The 24,973-nt window shown below is 35.0% G+C and overlaps 1 protein-coding gene across 3 annotated transcripts in view; it reads right to left on the bottom strand.

The window, feature by feature from the left end:
* Positions 1 to 24,973, bottom strand: part of LOC136027704 (uncharacterized) — an 84,963-nt gene that overhangs the window by 56,216 nt on the left and 3,774 nt on the right. For 2 of the 3 annotated variants that reach the window (XM_065705157.1, XM_065705159.1), the window contains exon 2: positions 460 to 627. In XM_065705157.1, the coding sequence (XP_065561229.1) occupies positions 460 to 591 (132 nt within the window). In that variant the 5' untranslated portion in view covers positions 592 to 627. Of the gene's footprint in view, positions 1 to 459; positions 628 to 3,111; positions 3,131 to 24,973 lie in introns of those variants that run through there. The other variant, XM_065705165.1, reaches the window with a different exon arrangement.

Genomic DNA, 24,973 nt, shown 5'->3' with positions numbered 1-24,973 from the left:
CAATAAAATAGTACAAACTTCTCCATTTCATCCTTAATACCGACCTTCTTATTCATAAACTCTATCATATATGGAAAAAAGGAAGATATATTATCAATAGTAATTATAAAATCTATTTCATGGTTCAACAGCAGACACAACCACACCTGTGAGGAAGCCTGCATGGAACAATCAGGATTCCCTTCTCCTTTAAGGATACTGTTCATGATGACTACTATTTGAGCTTCAAACTGCATCTTATCTACTCTGTTGCCTTAAAGACCCCCTCCCCAGAGTCTTGACTAGTTGCTCCTATGTTAACAAGCCAAAAAATAGTTATATGTACTATCATTTCATTTATGTAAAAATGCTTTTAAGCTACTTAAAGTATTTTATTGAAACTCAAAAACACTCAATAGAAAAATAACAGGTTGTTGCAATACTTAGAAAAAGAATTGACAGACAAATAAAACTACTCACATGAAAGACAGAAACCATATTGGATCCTAAGGTGACAACAAGATGTTCATTATCTTCATCTGAAGAAACTCCTACCAGGTTGCTTGCTCCAATTAGAGGTGTCAACTGAAAATGGGGCTTTAACATAGCCATTTTGCTTAGACTCCCGTTTTTAGCAGGCAATATAGACTAAAAAAGTGAAAGATTCCTTGGTAAAAAAAAAAAAAAAAGAAGAAGCTTGAAATCTACAATCAGGTATCAAGAAAATTTCTGAAAACTATTTCTCAATGAATTTTGAATTTGACACAAACCATATTTATTTTCATTTCTACTGATTAGTCAAAATATTAGACTGTCAGTAAGACTCCTATTGCAGATAATATTATTATCTGAGAAAAATAACCTAATAGAAAAAAGGGTGGTAGAGATAGGAACTTGAAAACATCCCCAAATTGGGCTACAGATATATTTATTTCTGTGTGTTAAAACTTTCTTATGGCATAATACATATTGCACTATGACTTCACAAGATAGCATTTTACCTGTTTACTATTTTTGCATTAAATTGGACAATTGATGCAGAAAGATCTGGGTTTTTATTCTACTTTTACTAACATTTCTTTTTTCACTGAGTACATGGAAAGACTATTGCTGTAAACTAGACAATCTACTAGACTAGCTAAATGTGGATAAAGAAGACACATCAACACATATTTACAGGTGATTAAAAAAACAGGCAAGTCTATAGAAATGAGACTTGGTGTCTCCATGACACAGAATACCAACTTCAGAGTACCATATCTAGAAAGCAGCCATTCTAGATGGTAATTATGATCTTAGGTCTAGAGTATGTTCTTGTGAATAAAAATACCCTTTAATTAAGCTTATTAGTAAGTGGCAAAATTCTTGTTTAATGATTTTCACATCTTAGAAATTCATAAAGCTAGTTGGATGAAAATTTCAGGAATGGGGGCCAAGAGGGTATGGTTTTAAGCACTGGAACAGAAAGCACCTTTGGAAATCCAATACTGTTTCCAGTCATCACTGGTAATATCTGTATAGTAGAAAGTCAAAAGATAATTAAAACACTTATATATCCATTAATGCTAATTATCCACTTTCACTTTTGAGTTTAAACTAGCCATTGAACTGATGAATCAGAGTGATTAGTTAAATATTATGTTTATGTTGTGTTGATCTGAAGAAATGCCTTCTGATACAATGGAGATCATACAGTTTTTCAGTTCAAGATTAAATTTGTTTTAAAAGATTCTTTGGCTATGGGAAGGCCTTGGTGAAACAAATTTGGTTGAATAGTGATTCTTGCAAGTAAATATTATCTATAGATTGAAGCAAATTAGTTGATGAGCCCTGCAGGCAGCAGGGTGAGTTCTGTATTCTATATTTATTGAATAATTATTTGACCTGAAGCTTGAAAGAGCAAACAAAAGTAGGTCATAAACATCAACTAACATTCAACCAATCAGAATACAGACCTCACCCCACTGACTGCAGGGATCATAGACTAATTTGCTTTGCTCTATACACAACAGCAGATATTTGTTTTGTTCAAACAGCTGACTAGTTTTAACTTGAAAGTGAACAATTTGGGATATTCACATTAAAAGATGCATACGTTTTTAATTATCTTTCAACTTCTTACTGTACAAAAACTACCAGTGATAACTGGAATTAGTATTTTAAATATAATTTCATTCACATTGTAAAACCCCAACTTTTCCCTTAGCTTTAAAACCATGCCCACTTTATGCATTTTTAGTTTGCCCCATGGAGGAGAAGGGTCTACCAGAAATGGAGGCACTCCTAGAATTACCATTTCTAAGTGCTCTAAACTGAAAATTATGCTGGGTAAAATTCTAGGTAATTGACTTCTTGCTATCTCAGAAAGCATTTAAGTTAGGAAAATGAAACTTTCATGGATAAATCTACAGACTAAAGTATGTCCTGGGAAGGAATTTTAAAGAACCCACCTCCACTCCTTCTCCCTCTAGAGGGCCCTGACCTTTGATGACCTTTAAAAATATGTGTGTTATAAAAGCGAAACCTTGCAAAATAGATCTTCTGCTTAATTGAAGTACAAAAAAATTGTTTTCAGCTTCATAACTTTGCTCAATCCCATTTTATAAGGCTTTAAACATATGCAAATATATTTCCTAAATTTAAAAAAACCTATTAATATGGCTCAAAATTCTACTAGAATACCAAGAATTGCATTTTCAGAATTAAAAACAGAGAAAAAGCAATTAGTAACTGAAAATTAAGGTAAAATCTTGTTTTGTCAAAATTTCAATAGGTATAGACTTGTCATGTAGGCAAATTTCAGGGCCCTCTAGAGGGACAAGGAGTGGAGGTGGGTACTGTAAAATACCTTCCCAGGATATACTTTAGCCTGTAGACCCATCCCTAAAAGTTTCATTTTCCTAACCTAAACCCTTTCTGAGATATCAATAAGTCAATTAACTAGAATTTTACTGAATTGAGCAAAGTTATGAAGCTGAAAACAATTTTGTTGTACATCAGTTAAGCAGAAAATCTATTTTGTAAGGTTTCACTTTTATAACACACATAGGTAAGAAGACCGGTACTCAGTCACTTTGTTCACTCTTCACACTATTTGACATTCAATCTACTATAACTACTTTATTATACCACCTAGAAATTTGATTTTTTCACAGTTAAAATTGTCTCTCTTTTCTGAACAAGTAGGTCATTAATTTGAATAGTTTTACTTATACAGCGCTACCTGTTTTCGAATTTAGCAAAAGCTATCAGTTCAGTTAATGCCCAGTCATATGTTTCTTCAATTGATAAAGATATTACGCAATAATACACGATCACAGTCAGAGCCTTGCTTTTTCACGGTCAATTCCAAAAAACCTGTTTAGACATTCTCTGCTGAGATCTATGACTCAGGCTCTTGGTCTTGTTATTAGACAGTTTAAGGTCAATCTCCGAGGTTTGAAGCCAATGCTATTTTCCTATAGCAGTGAAATGCGTATTAACAGCAGACACGAGCAGATTCTTTGATGAAAAAATTATTGTGGCTTCATTGAAAGCTTTAACATGAATAGGCCGAACAAATTTGCATTTTTATTCTTTAGAGCTTCATAAAAAATTAATTAGTGGGGACACCTCTAATTTTTAAAAGTAGTAATAAAATTACTTTTGGAAGATGTAGAGAATTGTAAAGTAGCCTCTCGATTTGCCACAAGATTTCAAAAATTTTGGCCGTGATTTTTTTTTTTTATTATCATCAGTTTCCTTTAAAATTTGCCATTTAAGATATTCTTCCTTTACTATTTAAAAGAGTTGTACTAATCATACAGCCTTGATTTTTGTGTCATTTTGTAGATCTTATACTGATTAATGATCCCAAAGATTCTTAAGTTTGTAGTTATGAGAGATGATTTTTAGCAATAATTCTTAGTATTCAAGATTTTCTCCTTTCTCATTGGCTTAAGCACTCCTTAAGGGGTATGCCAGAATATCATTAAGAATGTTGACATCTCCTTATTATTACGACCAGATTTAAAAGGAAGTTGAAAACAGGTATAATTGGCAACAACACCTTGAGGCAATATCATTTTTAACACCTCATACGAATGGGAATTTGTTAGGTTACACGGCTGTTACAAAGCAGATAAAATTATTGGCCTTTAAAAGTAAAGAAACACCGATTGTAGGCCTATAAAATGTATGAACATTATTTTTAAAAAGAACATCATTCTTAAAAACACATCATTTTAAACATTATTGGCCTTTAAAAGTAAAGAAACACCGATTGTAGACCTATAAAATGTATGAATATTATTTTTAAAAAGAACATTATTCTTAAAAACAAATCATTTTAAACATTATTAGCCTTTAAAAGTAAAGAAACGACGATTGTAGACCTATAAAATGTATGAATATTATTTTTAAAAAGAACATTATTCTTAAAAACAAATCATTTTAAACATTATTGGCCTTTAAAAGTAAAGAAACACCGATTGTAGACCTATAAAATGTATGAATATTATTTTTAAAAAGAACATTATTCTTAAAAACAAATCATTTTAAACATTATTGGCCTTTAAAAGTAAAGAAACACCGATTGTAGACCTATAAAATGTATGAACTTTATTTTTAAAAAGAACATTATTCTTAAAAAGAACATTATTCTTAAAAACACATCATTTTAAACATTATTGGCCTTTAAAAGTAAAGAAACACCGATTGTACGCCTATAAAGTGTATGAACTTTATTTTTAAAAAGAACAATATTCTTAAAGACACATTATTTTAAACATTATTGGCCTTTAAAAGTAAAGAAACACTGATTGTAGGCCTTTAAAATGTATGAACATTATTTTTAAAAAGAAAGTTATTCTTAAAAAGAACATTATTCTTAAAAACACATTATTTTAAACATTGTCGGCCTTTAAAGGTAAAGAAATAACGATTGTAGGCCTATAAAATGTATGAATATTATTTTAAAAAAAGAACGTTATTCTTTAACATATTATTTTAAACATTATTGGCTCTTAAAAGTAAAGAAACGCCGATTGTAGGCCTATAAAATATACGAAAATTATTTTTTTTATCTAAAGTTGTAGGATATTCGTCCATTTTAGTTCCACGGGATCTCATTTTATTCCCAATAGTGCCGTATCTTAGAATATTTTGGTTTTTCCCCAACATCTTATATAGTTGACGATTTATAGGCTCGTTCATAAATGACTGATTACCCCGGTTTGGAACCGCGGTAATCATACACTTTGCTTTACGGAGTTAAAGTCATATGTTCCTGAAGGTGCATAATAAACATTGGGCAATCTTGCCCTGGGGTCATAAATACAGGTAAGGGAGGAAGGAAACCTCTTAGGGGTATTTAATAAATTTTTGAATCTACTTATATTTATATACTATTCGTCAAAAACAAGAGCTAAGAGCTCATATGGCACTTGTGACGAGCTCAAGAAGAGCCAAGAGCTCATGTGATGTGAGCTCTAGTAAAATTCTAAGAATCAATAGCTTGCTTTAAGAGGAAAATCAAAGGCTTAATGCCGGTCGGGATTTAAAATGAGAGTTTTAAAGCACAAGATCCTTCTAAATATCAAATTTCATTAAGATCTGAACACCCGTTCGCAAGTTACAAATACCTCATTTTTTATAATTTTACCGAATTACTCCCCCCCCCCCAATCCACCAAAGAGAGCAGATCCGAGCCGGTTATGTCAGTCACCTATCTTGGACGTGTGCTTATTCGCTCCACCAAGTTTCATCCTGATCTCTCCGCTTTAAGCGTTTTCCAATATTTCCGCCCCCCCCCCTAATGACACTGGATCTGGTAGGGATTTAAAATGGGGGATCTGGTTTTCGAGGTCCTTCTAAATATGAAATTTCATTAAGGTACGATCGCTCTTTCATAAGTTAAAACACCTAATTTTGTGTATTTTTTAGAATTAAAACTCCCCCTCCCCCCCCCCAAATCCCCTAAAGAGTGCAGATCCGTTCCGGCTATGTCAATCCCGTTTCTAGGACTTGTACTTATTTTTACCATCAAGTTTCATCACGACCCCTATACTCTAAGTGTTTTCTGAGACATGATATCCTTGGAAATATCAAATTTCAATAAGGTCCAATCTCTCCTTCGTAAGTTGAAAATACCTTATTTTTTTATTTTTCAGAATTAACCCTCCTCCTCCCAACTCTCCCGAAGAGAGCAGATCCGTTCCAGTTGCGTCAATCTCATATCTAGGACTTACGATGGTTTTTACCACCAAGTTTCATTCCAATCCCCCCACTCTATGCGTTTCCCATAATTTTTGCCCTTCCAGTTTCCCCCCAATATCACCGGATCCGTTCGGAATTTAAAATAAGAGCTATGAGACACGATATCCTTCCAAACATCAAATTTCATTGATATCTGATGACTCTTTCCTAAGTTAAAAATACCTCATTTTTTCTAATTTGTCAGAATTAACCCTTCCCCTCCCCAACTCCCCCAAAGAGAGTGGATCCGTCCAGTTACGTCAATCTCGTATCTACGATATTTGCTTATTCTACCCACCAAGTTTTATCCCGATATCTTCACTCTAATCATTTTCCAAGATTTTTGGTTTCCCCCTCCGCCTCTGGCTACTGTCACCGGATCTTGTCAGGGTTTGTAACAAGAGTGCTGAAGCACAAGATCGTTCTAAATATGAAGTTTCATTAAGATCTTATCACCCGTCCATAAATTACAAATACCTCATTTTTCTAATTTTTCCAAGTTACCCTCCCCCCAACTCTCCCAAAGAGTGTGGATCTGGTCCAGTTACGTCGGTTACGTATCTTGGATGTGTGCTTATTGTGGGGCCCCCCCCACAACTCCCCCCAATAAAACTGGATTCAGCCAGATCTAAAATAAAAGATCTGAGTTGCAAGATCCTTCTAAATATGAGATTTCATTAAGATTCGATCACTCCTTCGTAACTTAAAAATACCTCATTTTTTCGAATTAACCGTCCCTCCACCCCCCCCCCCCCTACAGACGGTCGAGTCGGATAAATGACTATTTCTAATTTAATCTTGTCTGGTACTGATTTTTCTCATTTTTCACAATTAACCCTCCTCCCTACTTCTCCAAATAGAGCGGACCCGTCCCGAATATGTCAATCACGTATCTAGGATTTGTTCTCATTTTTTCCTCCAAGTTTCAAACCGGTCTTTTTTCTGAATTAACCGTCTCCCCACTCCCCACAGATGATCGAATTGGGAAAATGACTATTTCTAATTTAATCTAGTCTGGTTCCTGATACGCCTGCCAAATTTCATCGTCCAAGCTTATCTGGAAGTGCCTAAACTAGCAAAACAGGGAAAGACAGACAGACAGACTGACAGAATTTACGATCACTATATGTCACTTTGTAAATACAAAGTGCCACATAAACTTGCTAATACCACAGAAATTTACGAAACTTTTTCTAAGACCTTTTAAGCCCTGGAAGCAAGAGATAAATTAGGGTCTAACTCGGTGTCTTCAAGTATCGCCCTGATTTACGAACAATTAGCTACAACTGAAGCCCAGCTGGAGAAAACAGGAAGTCATCTGCTGGAAAATATAACCAATCAAACAGTTCGTGGTAACAAACTGTAGTAAGGAGCAACCCGGCTCAATAGTAACCGAAACTCTAAAAAATGGAATTTTGATACCAATAGTTACATCAAAAGAATCGCATTTTAATGCTGATTTTAAATATATAAGTTTCATCAAGACCAGTTATACCCATCGAAAGTTACGAGCCTGAGAAAATTTGCCTCATTTTAGAAAATAGGGGGAAACACCCCCTAAAAGTCATACAATCTTAACACCATCAGATTCAGCGTATCAAAGAACCAGAGTGTAGAAGTTTCAAGCTCCTATCTACAAAAATGTGAAATTTCGCATTTTTTTGCCAGAAGACAGATCACGGATGCGTGTTTATTTGTTTTTTTTTTGTTTTTTTTTCTGTTTTTCCTTTTTTTTTCAGGGGTGATCTTATCGACTGAGTGGTCCTAGAATGTCGCAAGAAGGCTAATTTTTATGGAAATTAAAAATTCTAGTGCCCTTTTTAAGTGACCAAAAAATTGGAGGGCACCTACTCCCCCTCCCACACTAATTTTTTCCCAAAAGTCACCGGATCAAAATTCTGCGATAGCCATTTTATTCACCATCGTCGAAAAACCTAATAACTATGTCTTTAGGGACGTCTCACTCCCCCGCAGTCCCCGTGGGAGGGGCTGCAAGTCACAAACTTTGACCTATGTTTACATATAGCAATGGCTACTGGGAAGTGTACAGACGTTTTCAGGGGGATTTTTTTGGTTTAGGGGGGAGATTTGAGGGAGAGGGTTACATGGGAGGATATTTCCATGGAGAAACCTCTCATGGAGGAAGTGAATTTCAATTAAGGTGGCGCAGGATTTTCGAGCATTATTTGAAAAAACAATGAAAAAATAAATATGAAAAGTTTGTTTCTACTGAAAGTAAGGAGCAGCATTTAAAACGAACAAAAATTATTATGCATATCAGGGGTTTACCTTCTCGTTATACCTCACTCTTTACGCTAAAGTATTTTTAGTAATTTCAACTATTTATTCTACGGTCTTTGTGATTCAGAGGTCATTCTTAAGGAATTGGGACAAAATCTAAGCTTTAATGTAAAGAGCGAGGTATCGACGAGGGTTGAACCCCCTCATATACGCAATAAAAACATACGGATATAGAAGTTCGTTGCGTAAGTTCATTCGTAATTACGAATATTTTTTACCAATGAAAACATATGTAAAAAATTAAAAGTTCTAGTTGCTTTTTAAGTGATCAAAAACTTGGAGTGCAACTAGGCCTCCTCCCTCGCTCCTTTTTCTCAAAATATTCCGATTAATTGCAATTAATTCATGTGCAAATTTCGCTTTAATTATTATGTGCGGAGAGCCAAGATCAAAACATGAATTAATTCAAAAACGTCCAGAAATTAAATAAAAAAAAAAACAAGCTTTTTTAAATGAAAGTAAGGAGCAACATTAAAGCTTAAAACGAACAGAAATTACTCCGCATATGAAAGGGGCTTTTCCTCCTCAACGCCTCACTCTTTACGCTAAAGTTTCTTACTGTTTTAAAAATAAAGTTAATAGAAAGAGTCAAACTTTAGCGTAAAGAGCGGGGCGTTAGGAGGAAAAGCCCCTATATATACGGAGTAATTTCTGTTCGTTTTAAGTTTTAATGTTGCTCCTTACATTCATTTACTTTCAGTTACTGAAAAGTTCAATGATCCAAATTCACTGAAAAAAGAAGGTACTGAACTGATAATCAGCCAGGTTTATGATTCAATCACGCTCGAGTTTAATCCATAGTTTGCAAAAATTGAGCAGGCTCTACTAGGTAGTCTGAGATTTCAAATTGAAAATTTGTAGGAGAGAATTGGTCGAATAGAAAAAAAGCTTGATAATTATGATCAAGAGTCCATGCTTGATAGCCTTGTATTTCATGGGTTAAAGTAGTTACCTGGTGTAGACACTCATACGACGATGTCTAACATTATAAATAGCAAAATGTCTGTGCTGGGCCCTTTACTTTATTTAGTTTACGTGAACATGATGCACGTTTATCTAAAGGATACATATATTACTAACATTATTGCTAACAAAATTTGCAAAATCTGCAGATAATTTAATAGCAAAAGCTCTTATTACTCTCAAAAGATTAGAGATGTTTACGAGTTTAAGTTTGCTGTGTGTGAATGTAAAGAAAATTTTTTACTGACATTCTGTGGAGTGGGTGATTCTGTTGATGTATTTAGTAAAGTTCTATTTGGTGAAAAACCTATTTTACAAGCTATATCACAGCGGTACCTCGGCTTCCATATTGATTTTAATCTATCGTAGAAGCATCATAGCGACATTATCTCCACCAAAGTTGCACTTGGAGTTGGCATCCTCAAAAGATTGAAGCATATTCTGCCGGAACATACTCTTCGCACGATATATTTTGCAATAATCTACCCATATATCATACGGATGTTTAGTCTGGAGAAGCAATTTTTATGTTAATTACAAGCTAAATGGTTTTCTCATAGTTTTGATCGGACGATTTCGGTAAAAAAAGGGGGTGGGAGAGGAGGCCTAGTTACCTCCCAATTTTTGGTTACTTAAAAATACAACTAGATTTGTTTTATTTTTTTACAAACGTTTTTGTTAGTAATATACATACGTACCTTACGAATTAGCTTATGCAACGAACTTATATAATTGTATATTTTTATTGTGAGGGGGTTTGCCCCCTCGTCAATACCTCGTTCTTTACAATAAAGCTTGAATTTTGTCCTAAATCTTTCAGAATGACCCTTGAATCACAAAGGCCGTAGAATAACTAGTTAGAGTTACTAAAAATACTTTAGCGTAAAGAGCAAGGTATTGTGGAAGAGATGAACCCCCTTATATAAGTAATATTTTATGTTCGTTTTAAGTTTTAATGTTGATCATTACTTCCAGTTGAAAAAAAAAATAATTTTCTCATTGTCTTTTTGTAAATGATGCTAGAAAATCCTACGACCCCTTCATGGAAATTCTCTTCCCTCATGAAAAATTCCTGCATGGAAAGATCCTCCCACTTAACCTGCCCCCCCCTCCCAACCCACCCTAAACCCAACACAAAAAAAGTCCCCCCCAAACGTCTGTACACTTCATAATTAACAACTATTATGTGTAACAATGGTCAAAGTTTATAAGTTGCCGCCCCTCCCCCGGGAACTGTGGTGGATTTAGTCATCCCCAAAGACATAGTTATTAGGTTTTTGACTAAGTTAAACACAATGGCTATCTCAAAATTTTGATCCGGTGACCTTGGAGAAAAATGTGTGTTGGAGGGGGTCTCGGTGCTTTCCAATTTTTTGGTCACTTAAAAAGGACACTATAACTTTTAATTTACGTTAGAATGAACCCTCTTGCGACATTCTAGGACAACTAGGTTGATACGATCACCCCTGAGGAAAAAAACAAAAAAAAACAAAACAAAAAAATACGCACCCGTTATCTGTCTTCTGGCAAAAATACAAAACTCCACCATTTTTATGATAGGGGCTTGAAACTTCTACAGTAGGTTTCTCGGATATGCTGACTCTGATGGTGTGATTTTTTTAAGATTCTTTGACTTTTAGAGGGTATTTCCGCCTATTTTCTAAAATAAGGCACATTTTCTCAGGCTCGTAACTTTTGACCGGTAAAACTATACTTTATGAAACTTATATATTTAAAATTAGTATTAAAATGCAATTCTTTTGATGTAACTATTTGTATCAAAACTTTGTTTTTTAGAGTTTTGGTCACTATTGAGCCTAGTCGCTTCTTACTACAGTTTTTTACCACGAACTGTTTGAAATAGTAACTTGTAAATGAATAAAAGTAATACATTCTACTATAACGTTGAGATAGAACTTACTAATGTCTCAGGTTTTCCCGTCCCTTTTTTGTTTTTGTATTTTTTTTCTGCCCATCGTGAAAATTCAAATGCTAAACTGTTATCTGACTTGTAATCAACCAAATTCAAATGGTCAGCTGTTACCAATTAGACATGTGAAAAATCTAAATTCCCTTTAAATCCGGTCTTAATGTTCAGGGAAATTCAACAGTCTTTAGATATTCTGGTACAACCCTCAAGGAGCAATTAAGCCAATGAGAGAGGAGGAAATCTCGTAACGTATTTCAATGTTATTGGAAATAGAATTTGCTTTCAACCTAGGAGATTGACCTTAATGGTTTGAGATTTGTTATTTTAAATTGGTTTTTCAGAGAGAAAATAGTGGATCCAGGATTTTCTTTGGGGGGGGGGGTGCATAATAGGTTGCTTGGATAAACTTGCAAACAAAGAAATACCCACAATTTAAAAATAACATCGACAATTATGCGTTGTAGGTAGGTAGTGGAAATGGTCTAAAGTACTAAAGAGTTTCGCCTTTATTTTAATGTTTTAGGATGAAAAGAGGAGGTGATATGTCATATAATGCAGGGCTTTAATTGGATGAAAATAGGCAGTAAAGTGGCCACCATTTCCTCACAAAAAATCAAAACTTAAATTAATAATGTTTGCACTTTTCATACAATTACTTTCTATTATACAAATCCCCTAAAAAACAACTAGGTTATGTTGTAAAAGCCACCCCTCTTGGCAAAAAAAAAAGCAACACAAAAAACCAAAACAGACTGCCAAAAAAGTAATGATAGGCCTATCAATTTCTTTTTCTCAGTGCCAAGACTCAAAAACAAAATTTTTTGACAGTAAAAAGAACTAAATATTTTCCTTTTCAGTCCCATTGTGACAGCACAATCCTGAAATATCATTTTGACAGCCTAAAGAAGTTAGGATTTTAGATTTCTCCTCCTTGTTATTATGAAATGAAGATTTTCGCCTTGCAGTTGGCTTTTGCGGTAATAGGAACAGATTCTGTTGATAAACCTAAATTTAATTAAATACGTTTTGGCGGTATGTGACATTAGTAAAATCTAACAAAGACCACAAAAAGTGACTAAAGTTTTGTTTCACTTTTTTTTTAAAAGAAACGGTCTTAATATTGAAAAATTTGTGAAAAACTCAACTATTAAAAATCAATTACAAAGAAAATTTACTTTCGTCCTGACCAAAACCAGAGCAAGCAGTCCCAACCACAAATTCAACACCATGTCATGGGGGTGCGCCCCTCGCCCTTATTGGATCCGCCCCTGTTCAGATTGAAAAATCTAGCTGTTATTTGAAGACTGGGCTGCTTTGAGGTGAAGATGCTTACATGAATGAATTTCAGATGCTTAAAACAAAATTAATATATCTTAAAACCATATAACATGTATATGAAAGGGATTGTCCCTCCCTCAACGCCCCGCTCTTTATGGTTAAACTTTGTATAAGAATTCTAGCAAATTCCCCTGTTGTAAAATTTCTCATGAGAAATTTACCCCCTAGAAACTTGCCTCACATGGGAAATTCTCCCCGTGAAAAATTTCACTAGCAGAAAATCTCCCTACTCAAAAAATGTATGTATACTTCCCTATAATAGACAACGTAGGCAAAAAGGCAAATTTTGTAACTTAGACCAATTCCCAGGAGGATCGGGGTATCTTGAAAGGTATAGTTGTTTGGCTTTTCAACTATTCTGAACAGAATAATACTTCTATTACTAACAAATTACCGCAGCACCAAGTCGCCTTAGGTCGACACGGCTAAGCTCAGTCCTCTTCCATCCCAATCTATTCAAAGCTTCCCTCTTTACACTCTCCCAGAAAATTCCCATTTCATTTAAATATGTCTTTATGAAATCTCCCACCCCACCCGCAGATGACCAGCTTTCTGTTTAGCCCTAGACGGTCGGTCAAAAATAACAATCTTCGGTAATATGTCATCCTTCTTCCGCAAAGCGTGCCCTAGCCATCTTAATCTTTCATTACAGCCATAGAAAGCAGAATAATATTCTCGAAATTTTGATTGGACCATTCTTATAAAAAAAATTCTAGGGTTGGATTTCTTCCAGAATTTTTTTTTGCATAAGCTACGATTCCACCTCAAAATAGCCTACTCCTTTTGCATACTTACATTTGAAGAAATACCTGTTTTCACTTAAGTTATGACCCTTTTTAAGATCACGAGGGACCCCAATGTGTGGCAAATATTTTCGGGAAATCCCCCTCTCCCCAATGAAAAATTTCTCTCACAGAAATTTTCTCTATTGAAAATTTTATGAAGAACTTAAAGTCAAAAGTGATTGGAGATCTATGAGTCATGGAAGTAATTTCTGGGTGTAAATACTCCCCCCCCCCCTGAACAGAAAATAGAATCATTGTTTAAACACTTTCAGAAACGCTTAGGCTTATTAGCCTATTAGGAGCAACCCCCCTATAAGGGAGCAATTTGGAGCAACCCCCCTCACGTAATATGCTAATATATGTTCGTTTTAAAATCTAATGTTGGTCCTTACTTCCTTTTGAAAAAATTGTTCTCCGTTCTCTCTTTCAAATTGTAAGTTTGAATTGCAATCGCTAAAATTTAATTAATTACTCAGACAACACTAAAATTAAAAAAGATTGTTTTCAGTTGCTAGCCAGCAAAACAAATGAATTTATAATGAGATCTATAACTCAGTAGAATGAACGGGAATGACAACGAGCTATTGTTAATCTGTTTCATTTCAAGAGGTCTACGATCACTTAGATAAACTTGCGAACAAAGAAATACCCGCAATTTAAAGCGAACCTCGACAATTATGCGTCGTAGGTATTGGAAATGGTAGAAGTGCTAAACGAGTTTCGCCTTTATTTTAATGTTTTAGGATGAACAGAGGAGGTGATATGTCATATAATGCAGATCTTTAATTGGATGAAAATAGGCAGTAAAGTGGCCACCATTTCCTCACAAAAATCCAAAACTTAAATTAATAATTTTTGTACTTCTCATGCATTTACTTTCTATTATACAAATCCCCTAAAAAACAACTAGGCTCTGTTGTAAAAGCCACCACACTTCACACGAAAGCAAACCCAAAAATCCAAAACAGACTGCCAAAAAAGTAATGATAGGCCTATCAATTTCTTTGCCTCAGTGCCATAGCAAGACTCAAAAACAAATTTTTGACAATAAAAAGAAGAAAATATTTTGCTTTTCAGTCCCGTTGTGACATTTTTGCCTCGCAGTTGGGTTTTGCGGTAATACGCAAAACCCGCAAATTTAATTAAACACTTTTTGACGGTATACAACAATGGTGAAATCTAACAGAGACCATACAAAGTGATTAATATCTTGTTTCAAACTTGTTTGCAAAAAGAAACAGTCTTAATATTGACAAATTTCTGAAAAACTCAACTATTAAAAATCAATTTAAAAAAAAAATCACTTTCGTCCAGATCCAAACTAGAGCAAGCAGTTCCAACCACAGATCCAACACCATGGCATGGGGGTTGCACCCCCGTAGCCTCCTTGGATCCGCCCCTGTTCAGAAGATATAGCTCTCATTTGAAGACTGAGCAGCTTTGAGGCGAGGAGGCTTACATGAATAAACTTCAGAAGTTTGACTTTCTCTCAGCTCCATTTTTTAACAGTAAGAAAAAACTTTAACGTAAAGAGTGGGGTGTTGAGCAGGGAACAGCCCCTTTCATATACGGAGTAATTTCTATTCGTTTTAAGTTTTAATGTCGCTCCTTACTTTCAGTTAAAAATAACTTATTTTTTATTTAATTTCTGAACGTTTTTGAATTAATGCATGTTTTGGTTTTGGCTCTCCGCACATGAATAATTAGAACAAAATTTGCATATTAATTTATATTTTTGGCTAAATGATTTTCTCATAGTTTTGATTGGACTATTCTGAGAAGAAAGGAGCGGGGGAGTAGACCTAGTTACCCTCCAGTTTTTTGGTTACTTAAAAAGGCAACTAGAACTTTTAATTTTACGAACATTTTTATTAGTAAAAATATTCGTAACTTACGAATTAACTTACGAAACGAGCTTCTATATTCGTATACGTATATGAGGGGGTTCGCCCACTCGTCAATACCTCTCTCTTTACACTAAAGCTTAAATTTTGTCCCAATTCCTTAAGAATGACCCCTGAATCACAAAGGCCGTAGAATAAATAGTTGATTACTTTAGCGTAAAGAGCAAGGTATTAGGAGAAAGTGAACCCCTCATGTGCGTAATAATTTTACATTTTAAGACATTAATTAATTTTACATTATTTTGAAGTAATTAATTTTACAATTTTACATTTACATTTACAATTTAACATAAACATTTTAAGTTTTAATGCTGGTCCTTACTTTCAGTTGAAACAACTTTTTCATATTTATTTTTTCTTTTTTAATGCAAAAAATCCTTCATGGAAATTTTCTTCCACCATGAAAAATTACTCCAAGGTAAGTTCGCGTGGGAGGGAGCCTAGGTGTCCTCCGATATTTTTGGGCACTTAATTCCGTTAGAATTTAATTTCCGTTAGAATGAGCCCTCTCGCAACATTCTAGGACTTCTGGGTCGATACGATCACCCCTGGGGAAAAAAAAAAAAAACAAAAAAAAAGAGAAACACGCGTCCGTGATCTGTCTTGTGGCAAAATATACAAAATTCCACATTTTGTAGGTAGGATCTTGAAACTTCTTCTGTAGAGTTTTCTGATACGCTAAATCTGATGGTTTGATTTTCGTTAAGATTCTATGACTTTTAAGTGGTACTTCCCCCTATTTTCTAAAATAAAGTAAATTTTCTCAAACTCGTAACTTTTGATGGGTAAGTCTAAACTTGATAAAACTTATGTATTTAAAATCAGCATTAAAATGCAATTCTTTTGATGTAACTATTGTTATAAAAACTCAGTTTTTTAGTTTCGGCTACTATTGGCCCGGGTCACTCCTTACTACAGTTCGTTACCACGAACTGATTGATTAGCCATGGTTTGACGTCAGCAACTATTCGATTTTAATTCATTGGATCTCTTGAATTCTCTTGAAATTTTTTCTTGAATTTACTGGTCATTTTGGGATACACATGAAAACAAGAGCTAAGAGCTCATATGGCACTTGTGACAAGGTCGGAAGAGCCAAGAGCTCATATGGCATGAGCTCTAGCAAAAGTCTAAGAATCAATAGATTGTTTTAAAAGGAAAATCAGAGGCTTAATGCCGGTTGGGATTTAAAATAAGAGCTCTGAGTCACGAGGTCCGAAATATCAAAATTCATTAAGATCCTATCACCTACTCGTACGTTAAAAATACCTCAATTTTTCTAATTTTTCCCCTCCCTTCAGCCTCCATATGGCCGAATCGGGGAATCAAGGAAATCAAATCAATTTGTACTGTTCCCTGACACGTCTACCAATTTTCATCGTCCTAGCATGTCCAGAAGCACCAAACTCGCCAAAGCACTGAACCCCATCACCTAACTCCCCCAAAGAGAGTGGATCCAGTCCGGTCACGTCAGTCACGTATCTACGACATTTATAAGCGTTTTCCAAGAATTCCGGTCTCCCCCTAATATCAACAGATTTGGTCAGGATTTGAAATAAGAGCTCTAGGACATGAGTTCCTTCTAAATATCAAATTTCACTAAGATCCAGTTAAAAATACCTCAATTTTTCTAATTTTTCCAAATTAATAACCCCCAGCTCCCCCAAAGAGAACGTATCCGTACGTATCCGAACGTATCCGAGAAGGGAACAAACTAGTTTTTTATATTTAATTTCTGAACATTTTTGAATTAATGCATGTTTGATTTTGGCTCTCCGCACATAAATTATGAAAATGAAATTTGCATATTAATTCTTTTTTTGGCTAAATGGCTTTCTCTTAGTTTTGATCAGACAATTTTGAGAAATAAGGGGTGGGGGAGGAGGCCTAATTACCCTCCAATTTTTTGGCAACTAGAACTTTTAATTTTTATCGAACATTTTTATTAGTAAAAAATATACGTAACTTAAGAATTAACTTGCATAATGAACTTTTATATTTTTATATTTTTATTCCATATATGAGGGGGTTTATCCCTTCGTTAATACCTCACTCTTTACACTAAAGCTTAAATTTTGTCCCAACTCTTTAAGAATGACCCCTGAATCAGAAAGGCCGTAAAATAAATAGTTGAAATTACTAAAAATACTTTAGCGTAAAGAGCGAGGTATCTAGGAGGAGATGAACCCCTCATATATGTAATAATCTCTGTTCGTTTTAAGTTTTAATGCTATCCCTTACTTTCAGTTGAAAAAACTTCTTCATATTTATTTTTTCATTGATTTTTTATAATAATGCTAGAAAATCCTGCGCCCCCTTCATTGAATTTCTCTTCCCTGTGACATATTCCTCCAAAGAAAGATCCTCTCATATATCCCCCTCCCCTCAACCTCCCCCCAACCCAAAATAGTCCCCCTGAAAAACTGTACACTTCCCAATAACCATTACTGTGTATAAACACTGGTCAAAGTTTGTAACTTGCAGCCCCTCTCCTGGGGACTGAGGGGGAGTAAGTCATCCCAAAGACATATTTATTAAGGTTTTCGACTATGCTGATCGAATTGGCTATCTCAAAATTTTGATCCGTTGACTTTGGGGAAAAAATGAGCGTTGGAGGGGGCCTAGGTGCCATCCAATTTTTTTGGTCACTTAAGAAGGGCACAAGAACTTTTCATTTCCGTTAGAAAGAGCCTTCTTGCGACATTTTAGGACCACTTGGTCGATACGATGACCCCTGGAAAAAAAAAAAAAAAACACGCACCCGTGATTCGTCTTCTGGCAAAAAATACAAAATTCCACATTTTTGTAGATAGGAGCTTGAAACTTCTATTGTAGGGTTTTCTGACACGCTGAATCTGATGGTGTCATTTTCGTGACACCACAATAATCCAAACTTAAATTAATAATTTTTACCTTACATTTACCTCATACATTTACTTTCTATTTACCTCATTTACATTTACCTCATACATTTACTTTCTATTAGTCAGGATTTAAAATAAGAGCTCTGAGTCACGGTGTCCTTCTAAATATCAAAATTCTCTAAGATCCAATCACCAACTCATAAGTTATAAATACCTAATTTTTCTAATTTTTTCTCTCCCTTTAGCCCCCCAGATGGTCGAATCTGGGAAAACGACTATATCAAGTCAATTTGTGCAGCTCCCTGACACGCCTACCAATTTTCATCGTCCTAGCTCGTCCAGAAGCACCAAATCACTGAACCCCTCCCCCAACTCCCCCAAGGAGAGCGAAGCCGGTACGGTTACGTCCAAATGCCCACACTTCTTGGTTTTTTCTCACTTAAGAAAAACAGAAAAACTTTTGTGCTGAAAGAAGTAGACCTAGTACTTTTTTTATAAGTAAAAAGTGATTGGAGATCAATCAACCATGGGGGTATTTTCCAGGGGTAAATACCCCCCTCCCCCGAACGAAAAATAGAATCCTCGTTTAAACACTTTCAGAAGCACTTAGGCCTATTTGCCTATTCATAATAAGAAAGCATTATGGAGCAACCTCCCTCACGTAATAGGCTAATTTATGTTCGTTTTAAATTATAATGTCGGTCCTTACATTCTTTTGAAAAATTTTGTTCGTCCTCTTTCAAATTTTAAGTTTAAATTACCAACGCTAAAATCAAATTAGTTACTCAGACAATAACATTAAAAAAGATTGTTTTCAGTTGCTAGCGAGCTAAACAAATGAATTTATAATTAACCCGATGAACAAAATTTCGAGTGAAAATTAAGTTTGAAAGGTTTCCGTTCTAAAAGGATGAAAACGAAAAGATAAGAATCAATTTCCTTGTTTTGAAGTGTGTGTGTTTCGATAACAAAGTGGGTGATGTGAATGGCCAAGAGACTTACTAAGTTGGTATTTAAGAAAAACAACCGGTACTGGTCCGGTTGTTGATGGTATACGAATAAAGTTATTTAAGAACCTTCTTATCATTTTTATGCTGATAATTGTTTGTCTTTGTAATTCTATATATAAAGTGATGCAACTCTGTCTTCACGTTAGGAGTAGCTAGTCCAGTGTGTACAGTAGAAAAGCGAAATGAGCGTTATATAACACGCCTAGGCAGTAATAGCACTTTGCTAAGTGTTTTCCGATAGTTTTTATGGCACTTGGTATTAACCAAGTCACTCATAGCGATCACAAATTCTGTCGGTCTGTCTGTCTGTCCCGGTTTTGCTACTTTAGGCACTTCCAGGTAAGCTAGGACGGTGAAATTTGGCAGGCATATCAGGGACCGGGCAAGATTAAATTAGAAATAGTTGTTTTCCCGATTTGACCAGCTGGCAAGGGGAGTGGGGGGCCGGTTAATTCGGAAAAAATAGAGAAATGAGGTATATTTAACTTACGAACGGGTGATGTGATCTTAATGATATTTTATGTCTGGAAGGATATCGTGTCTCAGAGGTCTCATTTTAAATCCCGGCCAGATCCAGTAACATTGGAGGAAGTTGGAGGGAGACCTAAAATCTTGGAAAACACTTAAAGTATAGGGATTGAGATGAAACTTGAGGGGGGGGGAATAAGAACGAGTCCTAGATACGGGATTAATCGGAACAGATCTGCTCTCTTTGGGGGAGTTTGGGGGGAGGGTTAATTCTAAAAAATTAGAAAAATTGAGGTATTTTTAACTTACGAAAGAGTGATCGTATCTTACTGAGATTTCGTATTTAGAAGGACCTCAAAACTCAGATCTCTTATTTTAAATCCCGACCGGATCCAGTATCATTAGGGGGGGAGGCGGAAATCTTTAATTATGGCCTTTAATGGCGCCTCTTCAATTATTTTCAATGGTATATCTTCGACCAATAACGTACTCTAAAAATTTTATTTACAACAATGTAACATGCAATAACATACATATATTGTAGCTTAATATAATGAAAATAATTTATATATAACAGTTTTAAAGAATCAAACAGTTCGTGGTAACGAACTGTAGTGAGGAGCGACCCGGCTCAATAGTAACCAAAACTCTATAAAACGGAATTTTGATACCAATAGTTACATCAAAAGAATCTCATTTGAATGCTGATTTTAAATATATAAGTTTCATCAAGTTTAGACTTACCCATCAAAAGTTACGACCCTGAGAAAATCTGCCCTATTTTAGAAAATAGGGTAAAACACCCCCTAAAAGTCATAGAATCTTAATGAAAATCACACCATCAGATTCAGCGTATCAGAGAACCCTATGGTACAAGTTCCAAGATCCTATCTACAAAAATGTGGAATTTTGCATTTTTTGCCAGAAGACAAATCACGGATGCGTGTTTATTTGTTTTTTTTTTTGTTTTTTTTTTCCAGGGGTGATCGTATCGACCCAGTGGTCCTAGAATTTTGCAAGAGGGCTCATTCGAACGGAAATGAAAATTTCTAGTGCCCTTTTTAAGTGACCAAAAAAATCAGAGGGCACCTAGGCCCCCTCCCACCCTCATTTTTTCCCAAAGTAGTCGGATCAAAATTCTGAGATAGCCATTTTATTCAGCATAGTCAAAAAACCTTATAACTATGTCTTTTAGGACGACTTACTCCCCCACAGTCCCTGTGGGAGGGGCTGCAAGTTGCAAATTTTGACCAGTGTTTGCATATATTAATGGTTATTGGGAAATGTAGAGACGTTTTCAGGGGGATTTTTTGGTCGGGAGGGAGGGGGTTGAGAAGAGGGGACTATGTGGGGGAAATTTTCCATGGAGGAATTTGTCATGGGGGAAGAAGATTTCCATAAAGGGGGCGCAGCATTTTCTAGCATTATTTAAAAAAAACAATGAGAAAATACATATGAAAAAGTTTTTTTCAACTGGAAGTGTGGAGTAGCATTAAAACTTAAAACGAACAGGGCTTTTTCTCCTCAATGCCTCGCTCTTTACGCTGAAGTTTGACCCTTTCTCTTAACTCTACTTTTTAAAACAGTAAGAAACCTTAGCTTAAAGAGCGGGGCGTTGAGGAGGAAAAGTCCCTTTCATATACGGAGTAATTTCTGTTCGTTTTAAGTTTTAATGTCGCTCCTTACTTTCATTTCAAAAAACTTATTTTTTTTATTTAATTTCTGAAAGTTTTGAATTGATGCATGTCTGAATTTGGCTCTCCATACATAAATTATTAAAATATAATTTGCATATTAATTTTTTTTTTGCTAAATGGCTTTCTCTTAGTTTTGATCAGACGACTTTGAGAAATGAGGGGTGGGGAAGGAGGCCTAGTTGCCCTCCAATTTTTCGGTTACTTAAAAAGGCAACTAGAACTTTTAATTTTTAACGAACGTTTTTATTTGTAAAACATATACTTAACTTAAAAATTAACTTACGTAACAAACTTTTATATTCTTATATTTTTGATTATATATATGAGGGGATTTGTCCCCTCGTTAATACCTCGCTCTTCACACTAAATCTTAAGTTTTGTCCCAATTCTTTAAGAATAACCCCTGAATCAGAAAGGCCGTAGAATAAATAGTTGAAATTACTAAAAATAATTTAGCATAAAGAGCGAAGTATTTATCTCCTCCTAAATACCTCGCTCTTTGTGCTAGAGTATTTTTAGAACCCCTAATATGCGTAATAATCTCTGTTCGTTTTAAGTTTTAATGCTTCTCCTTACTTTCAATTGAAAAAATTTTTTCATGTTTATATTTTCATTGTTTTTTTTTTTAATAGTAATGCTAGAAAATAATGCGCCATTTTCATTGAATTTCTCTTCCCCAATGAAATATTCCTCCAAGGAAAGATCCTCCTATATAGCCCCCTCCCCTGAACCCCACACCCAAACCAAAAAAAAATCCCCTGAAAATATTGGTACACTTCCCAATAACCATTACTGTATGTAAACATTGGTCAAAGTTTGTAACTTGCAGCCCCTCCCCAAAGACGTAGATATGGTAAGTCATCCCCAAAGACATAGTTATTATGGTTTTCGACTATGCGGAACAAAATGGCTATCTCAAAATTTTTATCCGTTGACTTTGGGAAAAAAATGAGCGTGGAAGGGGGCCTAGATTCCCTCCGATTTTTTTTTTTGGTTACTTAAAAAGTAACCAAAAATGTTTTTTTTTTTAAATAATGCTGTAAAATCCAGCAACTCTTCATGAAAATGCTCTTCCCTGTGGTAAATTCACCCATAGAAACATCCTCTCACGTATCCCACTTCCCCTGACCATAAAATTTTTTATACATTAAACGTTGGATCTCACGCGTTTTATACTTTAAACGTCTTTTTGTGTTGGAGAAATTTTTGGAGGGAGGGGACTGTTTTTATAAGAAAAATGTTTTTCTAGCTTGTAAAAATGAATAGAAAAATATACATATATATATATATATATATATATATATATATATATATATATATATATATATATATATATATATATATATATATATATATATATATATATATATCGGATTTTCTGATTTTCCGATTTCCCGAAAATATTTGTCGCACGTTGGGATCCCTCATGATCTTAAAAAGGATCACAACTTAAGTGTAAACAGATCTTTCTTCAAATATAAGTATGCTACAAGAGTAGCCTGTGTTTGAGTTGGAATCGTAGCCTATGCAAAAAAAAATATGGAAGGAATTAACAGCTAGAATTTTTTTTATCAGAATGTTTCAATCCAAAATTTGAGATAGCATCCTGCTTTCTATGGCTGTAATGAGAGAAAGGTTAAGATGGCTAGGGCACGCTTTGTGGAAAAAGGATGAATTATTACCAAATACAGTCCTTTTTGGCTGGCCGTCTAGGGCTAAACAGAAAGCTGGTCATCCGCGGTTGGTGTGGGAGGATTTCATGAAGAAATATGGGGATTCATGGGGAATATGGGGAGGATTTATATATATATATATATATATATATATATATATATATATATATATATATATATATATATATATATATATATATATATATATATATAGCAGGCACGTACGCAAGAAATTTTTTTTTCGGGGGGGGGGGAGAACCTCGAAACAGCAGATATAAAGTAGCAATTTTTTATTTAGTAATGCAAAAAGCACGTATATCGGAAAATACAGATTAACTTTAATTTGTAGTATTGTAGCGGATGGGGGGAAGAAAACTGGGGCCTCAAAAGTACGTTTTAGGCTCAGGTTGTGTTCATAGCGATTTAGAACCAGTGATTAATCTATTATATCCCACTGAAAGGGAAATTTTAGGGTTAACAGTGCGATATGGGTGTTGCAGGGGGTAGTTCTCCTAATGCAAAAACGTAGATTTTAATGAAAAATAATAGTTTCCAAAATTGATCCATAAAAGCTGTACTTTATCCTGAAAAGGGGGGATAAACGCCCTAGTATCAAGGATAATTCTATTTTGCCGTGGAAAGCAATTTCTCTTTATTTTTACTTCAAGTACTTAGTCTTTATCAATTACTTCAAAGAGGGTAAAAAGTTGGACAGAAAACGTATTAATAATTGGGCAGTGACTTGACCGGATAATTGCATGCTGTAAAATCCCCCAAAAATGGCTTCACAAATGTATCTAATTCTTAATAAACGTCCTATTTTTGCCAGAAATCCCAAGAAACCATTGGGAAATTAAAAATTTCACAAAGTTTCAGGCTAAACAAATGAATTTCAATTAACCTAGGAAATGACGACAAGCTACTGTTGTCGTTTCATGTGTCATTATTTGGTTCCTTGTTGGGTTTAAAATATTCAATAGCATATCACCCGCGAGGCGATTAGTTATCTGATTGTTTCGTACTTAGACAGGGAGATGATTCACAACAGTGCATTTTAATGTCAAAACATCCCAGCTCTCATTGAACCGTCAGATAAATAAATAGGGTAATTAACTTGAGTGAAAACAGATCTTTCTTCAAATATAAGTAGGCTATTTTTGAGGTGGATTCGTAGCCTATGCAAAAAGAATTCTGGAAGGAATCCACAACTAGAATTTTTTTTATCTGAATAGTCCGATCAAAATTTTGAGATAGCATCCTGCTTTCTATGGCTCTAATGAGAGAAAGGTTAAGATGGCTAGGGCACGCTTTGCGGATGAAGGATGACAGATTACCGACGATTGTCCTTTTTGACCAGCGGTCTAGGGCTAAGCAGAAAGCTGGTCATCCACGGTTGGGGTGGGAGGATTTCATAAAGAAAGCTAAATGAAATGGGAATTTTCTGGGAGAGTGTAAAGAGGGAAGTTTTGAATATATTGGATTGGAAGAGGACTGAGCTTAGCCGTGTTGGCCTCAGACGGCTTGGTGCTGCGGTAATTTGTTAGTAGTAGAAGTATTTTTTTTGTTCAGAATAGTTGAAAGGCCGAACAATTATACCTTTCGAGATACCACGATCCTTCTGGGAATAGGTCTAAGTTATTAAATTTGCCCGTCGCTTACGTAGCCTATTACAGGGAAGTATACATACATTTTTTGAATGCGGGAGTATTTTCTGCAAGTGAAATTTTTTACGAGGAGAATTTCCCATGGCAGGTAAGTTACTAGGGGGTAAATTTCTCATGACAAATTTTACACCAGGGGAATTTGCTAGAATTCTTACACGAAGTT

Source organism: Artemia franciscana, chromosome 1, assembly GCF_032884065.1.
Source record: "Artemia franciscana chromosome 1, ASM3288406v1, whole genome shotgun sequence".
Taxonomy (NCBI): domain Eukaryota; kingdom Metazoa; phylum Arthropoda; class Branchiopoda; order Anostraca; family Artemiidae; genus Artemia; species Artemia franciscana.
The sequence above is the reverse complement of the archived record's forward strand: the minus strand, read 5'-3'. Positions and strand labels throughout refer to the sequence as shown.